Genomic DNA, 20,904 nt, shown 5'->3' with positions numbered 1-20,904 from the left:
TCATTTCATTTCATGCCATGTTTCATATTAATCAACTTCATTTCATTTTACTTCATATTATCATTTTTCATATCAAAAATAATAATATATAAATATAACAGATTAGGCTGTATGTTATGACACCCTTGCCTTTCCAGTCGGAAAAATAAAACCACTAACTACTACTACTTTATCAATATTTTATAATTGTTTCATCTAAATATCAACTAAAATTTATAAATAGATAAGAAGCTACTATTTAGATTTGATCGAATATTATGTTTCCATTTGCACATACGTTATGTAGCAGTGTGAACGCGTTTTCTGTTGCGCTTTTTTAAGAACCGAAAGAAAAAATATTTAAGTAAGTAATTTTTATTATTTTTAAATTTGAAAACTATTATAAGTTTTCAATAATAATTTGTTTGCTTTAATGATTTTGAAAAAATACTCTATAAGTTTACTTACTTCGTACTGTGGTGAATTGTTCAATTAAATTGTCGTTTTACCTGTAAAATATAAAGAATTATTTTTACGAAATTCGGATTTTTATCTGATTAAGTTTTTTTTAAATTTTTATTTATTAGCAATGATATAAATCCTTCTCTTTGCATCGATAATCCTCAATGCTGAGGGTCGTGGTCTCCGCCACCAATAACTTTCTCCTCGATTATCCTGCGCTGCCTATTATCGGATACGATACTATTGAAACCTGTTTAAACTAGTATTGCGTAATATTACATTGAATTGTAATTAAACATGAATAGGATACAATTAATACTGAGACCTTACAACTCATATCTCAAGGTGGGTGGCGCATTTACGTTGTAGATGTCTATGGGCTCCAGTAACCACTTAACACCAGGTGGGCTGTGAGCTCGTCTAACCATCTAAACAATAAAAAAAAAATAAAAAAATTCACGACAAATCTTTTCATTATTTAACGCAAATCTAATCGAGATCACAAAGAACAGTGTTGGATGAATTAAAAAAAAAATTGTGATTTTAAAATCAATTACTAAATAATGGTATTTTTGAAAACTTCTTACAAGTTTTTGAGGAAATATTTATGTCATAGTACCATTTAAGTACAAGAGATGGCCCTCGAGTAGTCATAAGTCTTTACTGGTGGTAGCACCTCTTGTGAGTCCGCACGGGTAGGTACCACCACCCCGCCTATTTCTGCCCTGATGCAGTAATGCGTATCAGGTTTGAAGGGTGGGGCAGCCATTGTAACTATACTTGAGACCTTAGAACTTATATCCCAAGGTGGGTGGCACATTTACGTCGTAGATGTCTATGGGCTCCAGTAACCACTTAACACCAGGTGGGCTGTGAGCTCGACCACCCATCTAAGCAAAAAAAAAAAGATTTTATCTGATTTTCCTATAGTCTATATTGGAACAAAAGATCGATCAAAACTTACACGTGTTGTCATAGATTGATGTAATATTACAATCTGTTATGTCTTTTTTCTTTCTTTTCCTATTGCTTTTGTAGGCAGATGAACATACCGTCTAATTGTGGATGGTCACCATCTCTCATGTACGTTAGCAGTTTTATGGGCCCATTGCACATACTCATACCTCAAATTGTTTTTTCTGTTATAGATAATGTCATTAAGTTTTTATTTTTTATTTTTTTTTTATTGCTTCCATGGATGGACGAGCTCACAGCCCACCTGGTGTTAAGTGGTTACTGGAGCCCATAGACATCTACAACGTAAATGCGCCACCCACCTCGAGATATAAGTTCTAAGATCTCAGTATAGTTACAACGGCTACCCCACCCTTCGAACCGAAACGCATTACTGCTTCACGGCGGAAATAGGCGGGGTGGTGGTACCTACCCGTGCGGACTCACAAGAGGTCCTACCACCAGTGATGAAGTGTAGTGTTTTTTTCATTAGAAGTCACTGGCAAAGACGATCGAATCGAAAAACACCAGCTGTGAGCTCGTCCACCCATCTAAGCAATAAATAAAAAAATCGTATTTTTTTAAACATTTACGAACGTGGCCCAATTTCAATATTAAGTGTATGCGATTGATACATTTGATTGATGCGAGTGCTTGCGATTGATATGTAACGTGTTTATTAATTATTAAAATCGTTGTACATATACGAGCATATTTATATACGACAAGTTGAGTCCCGCGATGTTACCCGCGGGCAGGGACGTCTTAATCTAGGCTGGGGCCCTTGGGCATACTAGAATTTGAGGCCCTTTTGGAAAGTAAAAAAAGCGAATTATAATAACATTTTTTTACTGAGTATGACCATTTATTATATGTAATCAAATACAGTATGATATAATAATATTAATTATATCAGAATGCTGCTGGTTTTTTTGTTACGATTACGATAATGGTTTCTTTCGGGATTTCTGTTGAGCAAAATATTCCACTATATCTTTAAAGTAAATTTTTTTAAGGATATCACTTTCTATGCCCATAATTGACAAATTACTCAGCCGTTCTTGTAACATCTTAAGCTGCGAAAATGACCGCTCTCGACTACAATTGTCGGTCCTTCGGGGCCCCTGAGAATGGGGGCCCTGGGCACGGGCCCCGTGTGCCCTTATGGTAAAGACGGTATTGCCCGCGGGTGACACCGCGGGGCGAAGCTAGTCTAAAAAAAGTTGCCTAAGTTACTCCTTATACCATCAGCTACCTATCAGTGAAAGTCCCGTCAAAATCGGTCCAGCCGTTCCAGAGATTAGCCGGAACGAACAGACAGACAAAAATTGTAAATAATGCTATTTTGGTGTATGGTGTATCGTATATATATATATTCCATATGCATGAAGTAAAAAGCGGTTATTTCAATATTACAAACAGACACTCAAATTTTATTTATATGTATAGATTTTGTTTCATTCTATACCATCTCATCCTGTGTCCTAGTAATCGAAGACGGGATGCAAAACATCGTGATCACGAAATTCAAAGAGAATGGAATTGGTCACGACCCTCAGACAGGCGAAGCACGACAGGAGGAGAGGAGGATAATATTAATTACGTAGATTTTTACATATTTTCTATCCCATTAGTACAATGTATTATGATCTCGAAATAAACAAGTTGTTGATCATTCAGGTGGATGACGGCATTCACTTTTTTAATTTTTTTTTATTGCTCTTGTAGGCAGACGAGCATATGGCTTACTTGATAGTGAGTGATTACCGTCGCCCATGGACTTCAACAATGCGAGGGGCAAAGCCAAGCCGCTGCCTATCGTTAAGTACTCACCACAGGCCTCGTTTGAAAAAGGACATGTAAAGGATGTGTTATCACTTTGTGTAATCTACGGCTTCGTTCGCATTTAAGCGAAAATAGAGTAAAAAAATCCACCCGTGTGACTTCATAGTACCTACCACCAGTATATTGACGATTGTAGTATGCTGGTAAAATACTAGGATAAGCTCGAATATTCATGTATATCCGTATATCCTATTATCAGACACCCACAGAAAGAGATCCAGTCAAATTATATTACGAAGAAATTATAAAAAAAATAATTCATTCAAATTCACTTTAATTATGAAAAAAATTGTCAATAAGGTTGAGGCGAGATATAGTTTGTCCCAAGACACCCAAAAAACAGACTAAAAAGAGAGTAGATAGATTTATCTGTTCTTAAACCCACACTACCTACCCTCGATCATGGCGCTCGCATCATCGCTGAAATATCAAGAACTCACTAAAATTAGAAATCACGGTAGGAACTTGTTGAATAATGAGTACTTATAATTCAGTATACAGTTGAATCCCAAGGTGAACGGCTGTTTTAAGGTAATCACATAACAAACAGGTTCGTATGGTCGCGTAATGCAAGAAAATATCTAGGTAACAATTAAATGCATTGCACTGCAAAGTCATTTTCATGGTCACTGCTTGTCAGTAGTTCTTATCATCGTTGAAATCTTAAACTTAAGCTTTTCTATAGAAGCTAGCGTCTGAGTCCTTGTGTGTTCGATTCCCACATTGAGCAAACACTCGTGTGATAAACAGGTTTGTTTGTTCTTCGTCTGGGTGTTTATTATCTATTTATGTCTTTACCGGTGGTAGGACCTCTTGGGAGTCCGCACGGGTAGGTATCACCACCACCCCGCCTATTTCCGCCGTGAAGCAGTAACTTATATCTCGAGGTGGGTGGCGCATTTACGTTGTAGATGTCTATGGGCTCCAGTAACCACTTAACACCAGGTGGGCTGAGAGCTCGTTCATCCATCTAAGCAATAAAAAAAAGAAAATATGTGTTTATAGTTGAAAAAAGTGTATTTATCAGTCTCTGGTTTCCATAATACAGCCAATCCTAATTTAGGCCGGATAGGACCGCGCGTGACTTATTCCCGTTTAATAATATCTATATATATAAAAATGAATTGCTATTCGTTAGTCTCGCTAAAACTCGAGAACGGCTGGACCGATTTGGCTAATTTTGGTCTTGAATTATTTGTGGGTCAGCTAGTTATTTATTATTATCAAAGTATTTATAAAATGTTTCAACAGTCACAAATTTATTGCTATCACTAAGTCGAATGTGTATAAATGTATTCGTTCTTACGGAAATAATGGAAAGTCACATACGCAATCCATATAAGAACACCAAGGTGGCTAGCTACGTGCTTATATCAACTTACCAATCTGTCTGGTTGCCAAATCACATTTGGCCTAGCCTCAATGTCATGTCATTGAATTGAAAACTAAACCGGCCATAAGATCGCAGATAAGACTACCACCCTTTCCTTATATCCCAAGTTTAATCAGGATGTTTTGTCGACATCTATACTATACGCTGCCAGAAAAACAGGTCGTATGTAGTACGTCAAAGATTTTCGCTCACTTTGCGAAATGATGTGGGAAGTCGAACGGTTACCCATCCTACTTAGTTTGACTTAAACTTGAATTTAGAAGATAACGATATTGAAAACAGGATAAAGGTGCTTCTGATGAAGATAATGTACTGGCGGTAGATAGAGGTAACTTAATGGTCACAGCCGAACGCCCTAGTATCAGTGTTGGATACTTTGATTTTGACCACAAATATTGATATTTTTTTATTTTTTATTTTTACTCTCTCAAGCTCAAGGCCCACTGTTAAGTGGTTACTGAAGCCCATAGACATCTACAACGTAAATGCCGCCACCCACCTTGAGATATCAGTTCTAAGGTCTCACTATAGTTACAACGGCTGTCCCACCCTTCAAACCGAAGAGCATTACTGCTTCACGGCTGAAATAGGCAGGGTAGTGGTACCTACCGCCGCGGAATTACATGAGGTCCTAATTGGTATTAGCTGTAACAGTAACAGTATTTGGGTTTACGACGAAAGGAAGATCTTCCACCGAGCGGATGATATTTGCTCGGTAGACCGACGGTCCAAATGTTGTTGCTCGGAACTTGTATATACGCAAGCTTGTCTTGAAAATGTTGTGAGCGAGATTCAGGCATCTGTCAAATATCTTGCGTTGTATGATGGCTACCGCCACATCACTCCCCTCCGAGACCGGAGGTCGTGTCATTTAGTTAGCGTTGTCCGTGCTGAGATTAGCTTGCAAGTGCCTGTGCTGCTTGAAGTTTGCGGTGAGTCGAAACTGAGCTTGAATGCTGCGTGATTGTCGCCAGTGCTGCTCGAAGTCTGCGGTGAGTCGAGACTGAGCTTGAATGTTGCGTGCGTGTCGCCAGTGCTGCTCGAAGTCCGCGGTGAGTTGAGACTGAGCTTGAATGTTGCGTGAGTGTCGTGAGTAGTCCATGTGATGCAGAGCTGCCACGCCCGAGATGTGTGAACCCAAGCGTTGATGATCCGGTCGTGGGCTGCGATGAACTGTAGTGGCGTGATGAGGCAGTGTAGGTGCGTGCCGTAGGACCAGGAAGCGCGGTGAGTTGGCTGCGATGGTCCAGTTGAGGCTGCGATGTTGGCTTGCTGTGGGAAGACTGTCGATGACTTGCTTTTATCTGCGAGAATGCGGGAATTGTCGTAGCCGAAGTTCTTGATGCGCTGATGATGAAGTGTGAAAACTGCAATTGTTCCGTCGCAGGTCACCAGTTTGTAGGAATACGACAAAGGGAAGATCTTCCACTGAGCGGGTGATATTTGCTCGGTAGACCGACGGTACAAATGTTGTTGCTCGGAACTTGTATATATGCAAGCTTATCTTGAAAATGTCGTAAGCGAGATTCAGGCATCTGTCAAATATCATGCGTTATATGATGGCTGTCGCCACACAGTACATTGTCAACACGTCGCCATGTGTCAACACACAACTTCATATTATGTCCGTATTCTACAATTCGATTTTGGCTTTCGCGATCTAATAGATAAGGCAGCTGGTGTCTTTGTACTATATCATAAGGTAGCAAGAATCATAGCCAATCTCATCATTCGCTGTTCAATCGAGTCACTTAAGACCCTTCTGATGGCCATCATAAGGTAGTAAGACTAACATTATTTTAAAGTATTTACCTGAGATGCGAACGACCTAAAACCGAAGAGGCAAGATTGAAAGCAAGTGCTATTCTAAACGGGTGTTGCCACTGCTTTCCCTATTTTCACGACAAAGCTATGAAGCGGTCTTGTTTGACGAGTTTTCTATCCTATATTTGTATGTATGTTGTTTCAATTTTCATCCACTGGATTTAAGATATGGCGGCATTATGGTCTCTGTGCATTTAGTTTCTGAGATGGACCGTAAACCCATCTACCTTTCTTTTTATAAGGAGGTAATAAATAAAAGGATTGGAAAATCAATACTAATTCCCGTGTACGAGGTTATTAGCAGTAGTACTTTAAAATTAGTTTGAAAATTAAATAATATATGTACATATAAAATATTATACATTCTTCTTTGCTTTATCAGGAACAGTTATTAAAATATTTGGAACCGGTAATGCAAAACGAAGCTAACTTGAGGACGGTTCAAAGCGTCATCTGATAATAGTCGTTGACCCGTTACACGTCATATTTAAACTTCAAAACAGTTTAGTGCCTGTGTCTCGCTCTGTTTGTCACGCGATTTCCTTTTTTAACCGACTTCAAAAAAGGAGGATGTTCTCAATTCGACTGTATGTTTTTTTTATGTTCGTTACCTCCATAACTTGTGACTGGGTGAATCGATTTTGATAATTCTTTTTTTATAGAAAGCTGACGCTTCGCGTGTGGTCTCATTTCAATTTAGTGCAGTTCTGATAATAGTATCCATGGAAAACCATATTAAGTTCGTGTGCGACAAAGAGATGAATAACTCAATAACTCAATATCACGCCAACCGATTTCGATGATTATTGTTTTTAGTGTATGTATATTAATTTGTTTTAGAATATCTTTTTTTTTTTCTATTTGAAGTCGGTTTTTGTTAAAGCATTCTATTTTAAGCAGTCTATTTATAAATAAACAAACATTGAAAGAGTTTGTTATTTTACAATTTAAAAAATATATATATATATATAATCAAAATAAAACTGAAAATGAAATGCACAAAATGAATCTTAACCTTGAATCGTCAATAATTGTGTTCGAATCTCGACCACCAGACGAATACTAATAGTTCTAATCAATTTACGTTGTGTGTATCAAGCATTGCAAATATAATTTTTCGATAACGGTTTTTTATATTATCCTATCAGGAATCACAAGTATTCTCCGTTTCCAGCAGACGCATATTAAAACCAATTATACGATACTGTAGTGCGTGACTATAAAAACAGTATAGTTTTCAAAAAGTCGGAACTTAAAAAATTAAAATAACAAACGCGACGCGTGATCTCATTAAAAGATATACTTATTTATCGAGAACAGAAAATAAGGGGTATCAGTAATTCGATTAATCTATACTAACTAATCTATACTAATATTATAAAGAGGAAAGATTAGTTTGTATGTTTGTATTGAATTGGCTCCGAAAGTACTGAACCGATTTGAAAATTTTTTTCACTGTTAGGAAGCTATACTATTCCCGAGTGACATAGGCTATAATCATTATTGAAAAAATTAGGGATCCTTACTAAAACTCAAATAATGTAACCCAAGGTGTAAAAAAATTACCTAAAATATTCTTTATATCGCGTGCGCGGCGAAAACTATTGGTGATAGAATAAAATAATGTACTACGACTTTGTAGAATACATTAATTATTATTTACACAAAGTGTCACAACAGCATATGTTTAACTATTATAGTTATGCCACAGTAAGTGTTCTTTTATTTAAAAAAATAAAACAACATCAAGTATAGTTGAAATTTTGTTAAAGACCCGAGCGGAGCCGGAGCTGGCCGCTAGTTAGTTTATAAAGAAATACACTACCCATTTATTGTCTTCGGCTAAAAAGAGAGCCTAGATCAAAGTGGCCGTGTCCTCCCTCCATTACCCGATAATTTTCTTCCCACATTATAATTATAAAAAAGGTTCCATAACTAAAACTAACAATAGTCTTTGAACTTCAGCATTTCAAAGTTTCTCGTCCTATTCTAAGATACGCCTTTAGTAGTAGCCATGTTACAACGCAGTAACGAATTTAAATTTGACGGACACTTCTTCAACAACAAAAAAACCAAATATTTAAGACGATTTGTTATGAATTGATTACAAACATTATTGATACTTCCTTTATTACAGTTGTCATCATTTATTAGAGATCATGGGCCATAAAATTTTAACTGGTTTCAAACAAGTATTTTATAAAAAAAAAATCAAGAGGCCAAAAAATACAAATATAAATAAGTTATGGTTCTTCAAATCTATAGTGTTTGACTAAATTAAACATGTGCATGTTCAATTAATAAATTATTCAGAAAATTAAAACGTTTTATGTTTTCAATCTCAGGGTCCATGAGAGTTTTATTTATTCATTGCTTAGATGGGTGGACGAGCGCACGGCCTACCTGGTGTTAAGTGGTTACCACGTTATAAGGTGAATTCTGCCATCCACCTTGAGACAAGAGTTCTAAATCTCAGTTTAACAGCACATCGGTTGCCCTGCACCTCAAACCGAAACGCATTTCATTCCTTCACCGTGGAAGTCAATCGTGAACATTTGTTAAGTACGCATTTCATTACAAAAATTGGTACCTACCTGCGGTATTCGAACACTGTCGCACCGCTAGATACGAATGCACCAGACGTCTTATCCTTTAGGCCACGATGACTTTACAAAGTTTAGACGGTTATGCGATTACAAATATACGTACCTATGTATAAAGTTTGGCTGCCTTACAGTTAGGTAGGGCATTTTGTGGCCGTGTACGCCTATTTCAGCCTATTTCAACGGCTAAGCAAACGTCCGTTATAGTTTCAAGGGCGAACAGTTATCACTACGTAGTATAAAACAAAGTCGCTTTCTCTGCCCCTATGTAGGGCTGAATAGGCGGAAACCCATTCCGACAGGAGCCCTCTTCTTCGATATAGCGAAGGCGTTCGACAAAGTCTGGCACAACGGTTTGATATACAAACTGTATAACATGGGAGTGCCAGACAGACTCGTGTTCATCATACGAGACTACTTGTCGAACCGTTCGTTCCGATATCGAGTCGAGGGAACGCGTTCCAGACCCCGTCACGTCACTGCCGGAGTCCCGCAAGGCTCCGCCCTCTCCCCGTTACTATTTAGTTTGTATATCAATGATATACCCCGGTCTCCGGAGACCCATCTGGCGCTCTTCGCCGATGACACCGCCATCTACTACTCGTGTAGGAAGAAGGCTTCATCGACGACTTCAGACCGCAGCTACCACCATGGGACAGTGGTTCCGGAAGTGGCGCATCGACATCAACCCCACGAAAAGCACAGCGGTGCTCTTCAAAAGGGGTCGCCCTCCGAACACCACGCTGAGCATCCCCCTCCCGACTAGGCGCGTCAACACCTCCGCCCCCGCCATTCGCCCAATCACGATGTTCGACCAGCCCATACCGTGGGCCCCGAAGGTCAAATGTTTAGGCGTCACTCTCGACAGTAGGATGACATTCCGCCCTCACATCAAGACGGTACGCGACCGTGCCGCCTTCATTCTAGGACGTCTCTACCCGATGATATGTAGGCGAAGTAAAATGTCCCTTAGAAATAAGGTGACACTCTACAAAACTTGCATACGCCCCGTCATGACCTATGCAAGTGTAGTGTTCGCTCACGCGGCCCGCATACCCTTAAAATCATTCCAAATCATTCAATCCCGTTTTTGCAGGATAGCCGTCGGAGCCCCGTGGTTCGTCAGGAACGTCGACCTCCATGACGACCTGGACTTAGAGTCCATCAGTAAGTATCTTCAGTCGGCGTCCATCCGCCACTTCGATAAAGCGGCACGACACGAGAACCCTCTCATCGTGGCCGCCGGTAACTACATTCCCGATCCTGCGGACAGAATGGAAAGCAGTCGACGTCGCCCAAAACACGTCATCTCGGATCCTCCCGATCCACTAACGGTGCTTTTAGGTACTTCAAGCACCGGTCACCGTTCTCGTCGAACCCGTCGCTTGCGACGAAGGGCTCGACGAGTAAATTAACTCTCAGACACAGCCCACTGAGTTTCTCGCCGGATCTTCTCAGTGGGTCGCGTTTCCGATCCGGTGGTAGATTCTGCGAAGTACGGCTCTTGCTAGGGTTCGTGTTAGCAACATCGTCAGGTTTGAGCCCCGTGAGCTCACCTACTAAAGTTAGGGTTACGCTGACATAGCCGCTAGGGCTATCAGCTTAGGTAGGAAAAAAAAAAAAATGTGTGCGTGTACTAGTGTACACACGTAAGAAGTGAAACTTGTTTATGGCCTTATTTTTCGAAAAATGATCTACATGCAACTTTCTAGAAATTGGTTAAATAAAGTTAAATTAGATAAAGTTTAAACAAAAGGATTTTATTATCATAGACATGAATACAAAAAAGTTAAATTAGATAAAGTTTAAACAAAAGGATTTTATTATCATAGACATGAATACAAAACAGATGGCGCGTAACGGAAAAAAGTGACGCGTAACCGAAAAATGTGACGGTAAATTTTTTTCCAACGCCGATAAGGAAGTTTCACTTCAAAAAAAAAAATGTCCCTATGTATGCTTAAATCTTTAAAACTACGCAACGGATTTTTTGCGGTTTTTTTAATAGATAGAGTGTGAAGAGAAATGTTGATTATATGTATAATAACATCCATTAAATAGTGGAGAAATCAATAATATATTGAAAGTTTCCGAAGCGAAGCGAGGGCGGGTCGCTAGTTGTACTATAAATATGAAATTTCCGTATCACGTCTCAAGATGGAGAAACTCTTTGATGTCTATGGGCTCCCGCAACTGAAACGTAAAATGAGTGAATGTGAGCGCGTTCACTCTTCCAAAATCAAGAAAAAAAAAAAGAAATCGATAAGGATCTTTTGGAATGTTTGTAAAGTTTTTATGAACACACGGACTCGTCAATTAAGTTAACTTGACCAAATTTTATTGTTCTTTGTGATTTTTTTTTTTTTTATTATTTAGCGGAAATAAATGCTCGCCCATCATGTCCTGTATTTTTAAATGATGTGCTCTCAAACGAACAGTAAAATTACGTAGTAAATTTGGCCTTTAAGTTGGCAATTCTTGTTCGTAACGTTTTATTATCTATGCGAAACTGCAATTCGTGTATGAAGAATTAATTGATACTAGAGGTCCCGCAGTAGTCGAAATTCGACTATAATTAATTGGAATTGTAAGTTTGTACACTATTATGATTGTATTTTATACTTCTATAAGACTACACTATAACAAATATTAACAACAACAAACAATATTTAATCAATTCTCAATTTGACAACAGTCGTCAAGAACAAAAGCTTGACAATACATAGTATGCATGCGTGTGTGCGTCAAATACATGGTATGTAGTGTGTGTAATGTTTTCTTTATTGATTTAATGTATCTTTTATGCATTATTTTAGAAAAATATTAGCATTGTGCACTTCTTCTCTATATTCTCTATAAGTGTGGAAAATTTCATACTCCTCCGTCCGCGCAATTTCGTAAAAAGGGATACAAAGTTTTTGCTTCTCGTATTAATATATGCATAGATAGTCAAATTCTCGTACATTCTGGAAGTTCTCCGAAGAAACTTGTCAGTATCGAATATCCAATAAAAAAAGTATTAATTTCCAGCATCTTTAAGTTATTCGTGTACGGAACACACAGACTGCAAATGGATCTCGCACTTGTACCGGTTCTTTAATTACATTTTAAATGCCGAAACTGTGATTTTTTTCTCATCTAACGCAAAGTAGACTACGGAATTCATTATTACGAGCATTATCATTGATTGCATCATTGTTTCCTATACATTTATTAAATTGATTAAACAAAATAATAATACAAGAATCGTCAAGATCGGTTCACCTTGAAAGAGTTTTGAAGTAATACACTTTTGAAGTAATTCACTATCTAGGTATAAATATCTAGGTATTTATTTATTATTTTATTTATTTATTTTATTGCTTGGGTGGGTGGACGAGCTCACGGCCCACCTGATCTTAAGTGGTTACCGGAGCCCATAGACATCTACATTGTAAATGCCGCCACCCACCTTGAGACATGAGTTGTAAGGTCTCACTTTTAACAGTACAACGGCTGCCCCACCCTTCAAACCGAAACGCATTGCTGCTTCACGGCAGAAATAGGCAGGGTGGTGGTACCTACCCGTGCGGACTCACAAGAGGTCCTACAGAACAATAATGAAAATCTTTCATAATTCTCATTTCAGATTCAACGATGCACACACGTCGCAAAATTATATTTATGTGGTTTCTTCTCTTTGTCAACGCCAATTGTTGCGACGCTAAAAACAGTGGCCACGTTAAAAATCGGGAAACAAAGAACAATGGAAACAGAAGATCTTCGCGGTCGCTGCCTCAGCATTCGGTCGTAAATTTATTGATGCAATCCTTATCGCCAGATTACGTGCCCAGTAATCCGAGCGATATTTTTGATATACTGCGAGACCAATACAAATTACCGAAGGGTGAGTAACGGGTTTCAAATGATCCGTCATCTGCTTTAATCTGGGCATCATTCGACGCCAGAACAGTGCTGGGGAACGCGAGGAGTGAAGTTGGGTGATTTGTTTTATTTTGTCTATTTAGTGTTTCTTCAGGTTTAAATCTGTAATAACGGTGGTTTATTAACTGCTAAATATCTGTGAAAGTGCACAAATGTGGGAAAATGAAACAAAGCCGCAGGACGTAGCTTCTCGGGTTCCTCCAAAAAGTCCACTAAAAAAATCTCAGTAAATGACCACCATTTTACTGGAATTATATTTCATATCATTTCATTTAATTTCATCCCAGTTGATTAATGTCTCAAATTAATCATCTTCATTTCCCTTCACTCCATATTATCATTTGTCATAGAAATAAGAATATAAATGAAAATAAGATATGACTTAAAGCTCTTAGTTACCAAGTCATAAAATCCTATAAAAAAAAGGACGGAGCTCATCCCTACTATGGTTGTTGCAAAGTACGACTGCGCGCCACCCTTTGTTGTGTGAGTGACCAATCTGTAGACGCGTCAATGTAGGCTATATGTAGAGATAATATAGCTACTGGCCGCTCCGTCGGGTACACACACTAACGGAAATGTGTATATTTACGATTACAACTACAAATAAAGGCCACGCGCGCTCGTACTTTGCAACAACTATATCCACCTAAAACCACCTTCCTTCATTCCCATTTCGTTTCCAGAAATCATTTGTACTACATGCTATTTGGCTCTGAAATAAGATCCAAAATGGACAGTGGCTAAATACCATGCTCGAGCATATGGCCAATTTAATGGTTGCTTTAAAAGACCACTTCTAAAGTGATAGGTGCATACGTTCAATGTGCTAAATTACAGATGAAGTTGCTTTGTGATCACTCCTGTTATTTTTAATACTGCGAGAACTATTGTTACTTTCTGAAGATGCCAAAGATGCGCTATTACCTCTTTCGATTCTGTATATTTTGATAATTTTCCAGTCATTGTATTTTGTAGGTTTTGTGTTCCTAAATGCATATGTCAATTAAAAAACCAGTTTTGTTACTCTTATTTACTTATCTTTCTGGTCGATTACAGTGCATTGCTCGGTCTGTCGAAATAGCTCTGTGAACATACAGTTTTATTGGAAAGTTTTCTTGTACAGCTTTAATGTTGTATTTATAATATGGTTTAAGAGTTTCTACTAGATTATACTTATGCTTAGGGGTTTATTATTTTGGGAACTCATTCAAGTCTTTGTTTGTAATCAGTCTGAGCCATAGCTTTACACGCTACGGATATATTGTTGGTTAGATGGTTCTGGGCGGCTGTTACATTTACAACAGGTGTCATTAAAAATAAATACTATATGCTTTCGTAAATATTAGCTGTGTGCATTAAGTGCTGACTGAAACCCTGCATTATCACAAAAAATTATTCGATAATTAATTTGTTCGGTAAATAATTGCATTTTACATTAAATCTAAAGCAAACATATTAAATGCGATAATGCTTAACCGCAATATAATAGTAATTCTAATAACAATTGGAAAGAATTTTGATGGCAATAGCGATTTTACTTCTATAAACTAGCCTTCAAATATTTTAAATAATTTCCGCGAAATCTATTTAGCATAAGTACGATTTTCTCCTCTGTTTAAAACAGTGTTTCTTTTGATAAATAGTTGGGAAAACCAATAAAGAAGAGAGAGAGAGAGATAGAAGACAAATAAATATATGTAACAAAAGAAAATAGATAGCGATTTACAGACTTGAATTAATTATCAATTTTGAGGCGCCACTCTAGATAGTCAAATTATAATCGATAAAACAATTACATTCCTATAATTAAACTTTACAATAGTATATAATAATTTCCTCTAGATTACCGGTCCGGAGTAGTTCTTTTACTTACTTCTTTTTATTAACAAGGTGTTTTTTTTATTGCTTAGATGAGTGGACGAGCTCACAGCCCACCTGGTGTTAAGTGGTTACTGGAAACCACAGACATCCACAACGTAAATGCGCCACCTACCTTGAAATTACAATTTCCGTAAAATGATTTTTTTCTTATAGCATTTTTTTAAAGTAACTAAATTTAAAGGTTATTCTAGAATTTCGAAAACCTATCGTATTCATTGTGCTACATACACATTTTTAATATAAGCTACTTCTCATTTCAGGTCTCAATGCACCGTTGCCGGAATATGACTACATCATCGTGGGAGCAGGTTCGGCTGGATGTGTTCTCGCATCGAGATTGACCGAGGACCCGAAAGTGACAGTGCTTCTTCTGGAAGTAGGGAAGCCGGAAATGTTGTTGACAGACGTGCCGTCTGTGGCGCCATACTTTCAGAATACGGATTATGCATGGCCTTACTATATGGAGCCGCAGCCGGGGGTCTGTTTAGGTAAAGGTCTTTAAAATCTATTATTACTTTGAAGACAAACGTCTTCATTCATTAAGCAAGGATTTTCTTTTGTTTTTTTTATTGCTAAGATTGGTGGACGAGCTCACAGCCCACCTCGTGTTAAGTGGTTACTGAAGCCCATAAAAAATTATAACGTAAATGCCGCCACCTACCTTGAGACATGAATTCGAAGTCTATTTTTTGTTTTTACCTAAGCTAAGCGTAACCTTAGATGGCTATGCCAGGGTAACCGAATGAGTAGGTGAGTTCACGGGGCGTTAACCTGACAACATTGCTAACACTAGCCCTAGCAAGAACAGTGCTTCGCAGAATCTACCACCGGATCAGGAACTCGACCCACTGAGTAGATCCGGCGAGAATCTCAGTGCGCTGTGTTTGTGGGTTAAATAGAACGGTGACTGATGCTTGAGGTACCTAGAAGCGCCGATAGTGGATCGGGAGGATCCGAAATGACGTGTTTATGGGCGACATAGACTGTTTACCATTCGGTCCGCACGATTGGGGTCTCAGTTTACAGTACAACCCAAATATAGACATAGTGGAGGTACTTACCCGTGTGGGCTCACAAGACGCTCTACCACTAACAATGCTATTTCAGGAATGATAAATAAACGGTGCTATTGGCCGAGAGGCAGGGCGATCGGAGGTACCAGCGTTATCAACTACATGATATACACGAGGGGACGGCCCGAGGAGTGGGACAGGATCGAAGCTGCAGGAAACTATGGATGGTGTGTATTACATGCGACGGCGCCGGGGATAGCTGAGCAGTACCGTCAACCGTTCTTAGTTACTTTCTAATATAAGTATTTTTAATGATAACTATCTCACTTTGTTCTCACTCTCTTAATAGATAATTCTCAAAACTACAGGGAGAAGCGACGGTATCATTCTGAATGTTTTGATTATTGCGGTCGTTTTCAATTTCAATGTTTATGTTAATTTTTACCTACCGTTCTTGATTGTGGGCAGATATGTTGTGTAGTGTTTTATTTTGGGGAATTCAAAAGTGATACCGGTTTTTAGAATCCTTAGTATAATTTTATCTTCTAAATACCTTATCGTACTATGACCTCAAGTTGTGTGAAGTGATGGTATTTTTGGTCCATTTTTTTGGAATAAACGGAACAACCTGTTCGAATAAGTAGATTTATAGCTGTCAGTGTCAGTAAATAGTAAAGGTATGCTTCATTGTATACCAAAAGAATGTAAATTTCGAATCCTAGCTGAGTGTTTCGTGAGTGGTCGTTTTCAATTTTGCGGCCAAAAAAGTAACGATTTCATGAATTTTCATTTTTTTTTTATTTAGGCGTGTTCTGAATAAAAAATGCTTCATCACAATCAAGTCAATCACTCATTTATTGATAATATTATATAATATTAATTTATATTTTTCATTTTACGCATAACACTTTTCTGGGGATACTGGGCGGGGTATGTCAGAGTCGAACTGACTAAAGCCTCCTGTCGCTCTACAACCAACGTACAAACCTCGCATGAGACAGAACTCATGACAAGGCAAAGGGGGGAAAGTGAAGCGTTTAGTGCGGAGCACATCTCACCCATCAACCTCCCCCTCTGACAATTTAGATAGGAACTTTTTTTTAAAGTTTAGAAATCTTCTTTTGTTTTTGATAATGTTCTAATAACCAGTTACTTTGCCATTATTATTGTATTATATACTGATTAAATAAAATTGCTGAATTTCAACACGCCTTATTGGAAAAATAGCAAACAAGTTAGAATTTGAATTTCGAACCAGTGATACGAATGAGATTTGGGGTAGTTTTTAATGTGTAACTCCTAATTTAACAATGTTTACGAATATATAGTTATAGGACCACGTGCCTGTTTTCATGATAACAAATTTACTGTACTTATAATTACGGTAACATTAAGATTATGAGAATTAAATCAAATAACTCGCTTTTGGTCCCAAATTTGAAAACGACCCGTTGAGTTACCCTCTCCGCTTTTTTTTTAAATCTAGACAAAAATAAGGTCTCATCCTTTCAATAACAATCAAAATAAGGTCTTGAAATTACAGTGTTCTTTCCTCACGACAAATGCCCTCCTTTTATACTGGCTTTACGGAGTTTACAATGTATCAATATTACTACAATTGTTTTAAATAAGAAAATAAAATTTACATTTTCCATTCGATCCATCGCAATCTATTGATATAAGTGTACCTAATCAAACAAGTCCACGATTCTCGAAAAACAAAAACACTGTGCAATATCATTTAATAATTATTATACTTCAATAATAACATTACGAAATGAATAGATCATTAGTACTAAATCATAATAGCTGCAGTCGATCTGTCCGCAAAATCAAACAAAGAAATAATAGTCATTCAAATAATAAAATAATTATAATATTTTTTTTTTCATTTTTTTTTTATTGCTTAGATTGGTGGAAGAGCTCACAGCCCACCTGGTGTTAAGTGGTTACTGGAGCCCATAGACATCCACAACGTGCGCCACCCACCTTGAGATATATAAGTTCTAAGGTCTCAAGTAAGTTACAACGGCTGCCCCACCCTTCAAACCGAAACGCATTACTGCTTCACGGCAGAAATAGGCAGGGTGATGGTACCCACCCGTGCGGACTCACTAGAGGTCCTACCACCAGTAATTACGCCAATTATAATTTTTGCGGGTTTGATTTTTATTACACGATGTTATTCCTTCACCGTGGAAATCAATCGTGAACATTTGTTGAGTACGTATTTCATTACAAAAATTGGTACCCGCCTGAGATTCGAACACCGGGTGCATCGCTCAACACGAATGCACCGGATCTCTTATCCCTTAGGCCACGACGACTTCAAAAACGACTTAAAATAATTTATAAAATTTTCAGGTCGTACAAAGACGTTTTGCCTTATTATATGAAATCAGAAAGAGCCCAATTGGACGGCTTGGAGAACACCCCATACAGAAGCAAGGATGGCGAAATGAACGTAGAATTTGTGAAGTTCAGGTTAAATCTGTGTGCATTCTTGCATCTTGTACATTCTTAATACGACTTTTTTTTTTATTATTATTTATATGCTATAACCATTTTCTAGTTTAACTAATTTTGATCCTTCTTTTTTATTTATGTAGAAGCTGGCTCTTCTGCGCAGTATTTTGTTGTAGGCTCAGAATGTCTATGAAAATATATACTAAAGTCTATCAATCTTAAAAGATACGAGTTTTGTTCTCTAGGAAAGTTTTTTTTTACAATTTTAATTTAAACTCATGTAGTAAAAACGATAGGGCTTGTGCCACCTCTCGCAGCCACTAGTTTTGGCCCTTTTTATTTATTGCATAGATGGGTGGACGGGCTCAGAGCCCACCTAGTGTTAAGTGATTACCAGAGCCCATAGACATCTACAACGTAAATGCGGCGCCCACCTTGAGATATAAGTTCTAAGGTCTCAAGTATAATTTCAACGTCCGCCTCACCCTTCAAACCGAAACGCATTACGCTTCACGGCAGAAGTAGGCAGAGTGGTGGTACTTACCTCACAAGAGGTCCTACCACCAGTGCCTTAGAGCAAATACGCGCATATCTGTAGATGGTATGAAAAAATGGTACTGATCTGTTTTGTTTTTCCCTATCTATATACATAAAACATCATGTTATGATACATTAGGACAAGTTTCTGTTTTCAGTTTAAACAATAAACCACCCTGTTGCTGATGGTATCTGAATGTATATACATACATATCTCTAATTCCAAGAAGTATTGTAAATACACATTTTTTTTAAATTTCAGAACGCCACTCATAAACGCATTTTTAGAAGCTGGGAGAATACTGGGTCATCCAACTATAGACTACAACAGCCCAGAAGAACTCGGATTCGGATATGTCCAAACAACCACACTAACGGGAAGAAGAGTTAGCTCAGCGAAAGCATTTCTTCACCCAAACAAAAAGCGAAATAATCTCCACGTCATGCCGATGACGACTGCAACCAAAGTTTTAATAGACGAAGCCGCAACTGCCTATGGAGTCGAATACGTACGTAATCGTCTCAAATCACGGGTCAAAGCGAGACGAGAGATAATTCTGAGCGCTGGTCCAATAGCTTCACCTCAACTATTAATGCTTTCCGGAATAGGCCCGAAGGATCAACTCCGCCGTAATGGAATCCCTCTTATTGCTGACCTTCAAGTAGGTCAAACCCTTTACGATCACATTACGTTTCCCGGTTTAATATTTAAGCTCAACGTCACGAACGTGAGTGTCAATGAAAACAGGGACGCAACTCTTAAGAATGTATTGGAGTGGATCCAATATGGCGACAATGTAGTCGCATCGCCGGGTGGCGTTGAGGGTATTGGTTACATCAAAACTCCTGTTTCCGATACCCCTCTGCCGATCCCGGATATCGAATTAATTAGTATCGGAGGATCTTTGGTTTCCGACGGTGGCTCGACCGGAAGCAAAGCAGTTCGAAGAGGAATGAGAATTAGGGATCACGTCTTTAATAAAGCTTACGGGTCTATAGATAGCACGGATACGTGGAGTGCATTCCCGATGCTGCTACATCCAAAATCCGTCGGATATTTAGAACTCAAAGACAGTAATCCGTTTAGCCATCCAAGGATGTACGGGAATTATTTAACGGACCCAAAAGACGTTGCCACCTTTGTTGCCTCGATACGACACATCCAAGCTTTGGCTGCAACTCCGCCGTTCCAAAAATTTGGAGCTAAACTACATAGAGCAGAATATCCAGACTGTAAAGATTTACAGTTTGATTCCGATGAATATTGGGAATGCGCTGTACGGACACTGACGGCTACCTTACATCATCAGATCGCTACGTGTCGGATGGGCCCTGAAGAGGATCCTATGGCCGTAGTGGATCCAGAACTCCGAGTTTATGGCGTCAAAAATCTACGTGTTGTAGATTCTAGTGTTATACCTAATACTGTTTCCGTTCACACCCACGCGCCAGCTGTTATGATAGGAGAAAAAGCTGCGGACATGATCAAAGCAAGTTGGAGGTAGCATCGTAAGTAAGATATGATAGTCATCCAAAGAGATTTATTATAAGTTAAATACAAGTAATTAAATCAAATGTTGTATTATTTTAACAGTCTCTAGTTATATCAACGGTCATATGCAAACTCGCTTTTGGAAAACACAGACCCCCTTAATTTTGACGATATCTTTAAATTAACATCACAAAGCTCTTATCTATTAATTAATCTATTTCAAATATTTCTTCATAACATATAATTAGTAAAATTCTTCAATGGCTTTATTGGTTTTGACCACATTTGAGTAGTTCGCGTCAGGCAAAAAGTCTCGCGGCATTAAGTTGAACTAATAAAATTAAGACAAGCCATGTTATTGTTGTTAGGTATTTTTCTTGTGTTCGGACGTCATAGTGATTTTTTTTTTATTTACCGAAAAATAATAATAATGATAACTATGGAAATCGTCTACAATAATAGACGTGTCAACATTTGCAAAATCAAAAATTATTTGAAATTAATCTAAATTTTACAAATACTTATGAA

At 38.1% G+C, this 20,904-nt stretch overlaps 2 protein-coding genes across 3 annotated transcripts in view; one reads left to right on the top strand and one right to left on the bottom strand.

Annotated features, from left to right (window-relative positions):
- The window catches only part of LOC101741968 (flotillin-2), a 436,009-nt gene that overhangs the window by 368,745 nt on the left and 46,360 nt on the right, over positions 1–20,904 (bottom strand). The gene's annotated exons all lie outside the window — the stretch shown is intronic.
- On the top strand, positions 240–20,459 carry LOC101741114 (glucose dehydrogenase [FAD, quinone]). 2 transcript variants are annotated; one of them, XM_004928859.5, is made up of 6 exons: positions 240–343; positions 12,689–12,946; positions 15,129–15,356; positions 15,976–16,108; positions 18,246–18,365; positions 19,147–20,459. In XM_004928859.5, the coding sequence occupies exons 2-6, from the start codon at positions 12,697–12,699 to the stop codon at positions 20,387–20,389; spliced, it is 1,974 nt and encodes a 657-aa protein (XP_004928916.1). In that variant the 5' UTR covers positions 240–343; positions 12,689–12,696; the 3' UTR covers positions 20,390–20,459. The 2 variants fall into 2 exon arrangements, with proteins under 2 accessions (XP_004928916.1, XP_062528938.1); XM_062672954.1 differs by lacking the exon at positions 240–343 and adding an exon at positions 5,152–5,685.

Source organism: Bombyx mori, chromosome 16 (assembly GCF_030269925.1).
Source record: "Bombyx mori chromosome 16, ASM3026992v2".
In the NCBI taxonomy this organism is placed as follows: Eukaryota; Metazoa; Arthropoda; class Insecta; order Lepidoptera; family Bombycidae; genus Bombyx; species Bombyx mori.
This window is presented reverse-complemented; position numbering and strand designations above follow the sequence as displayed.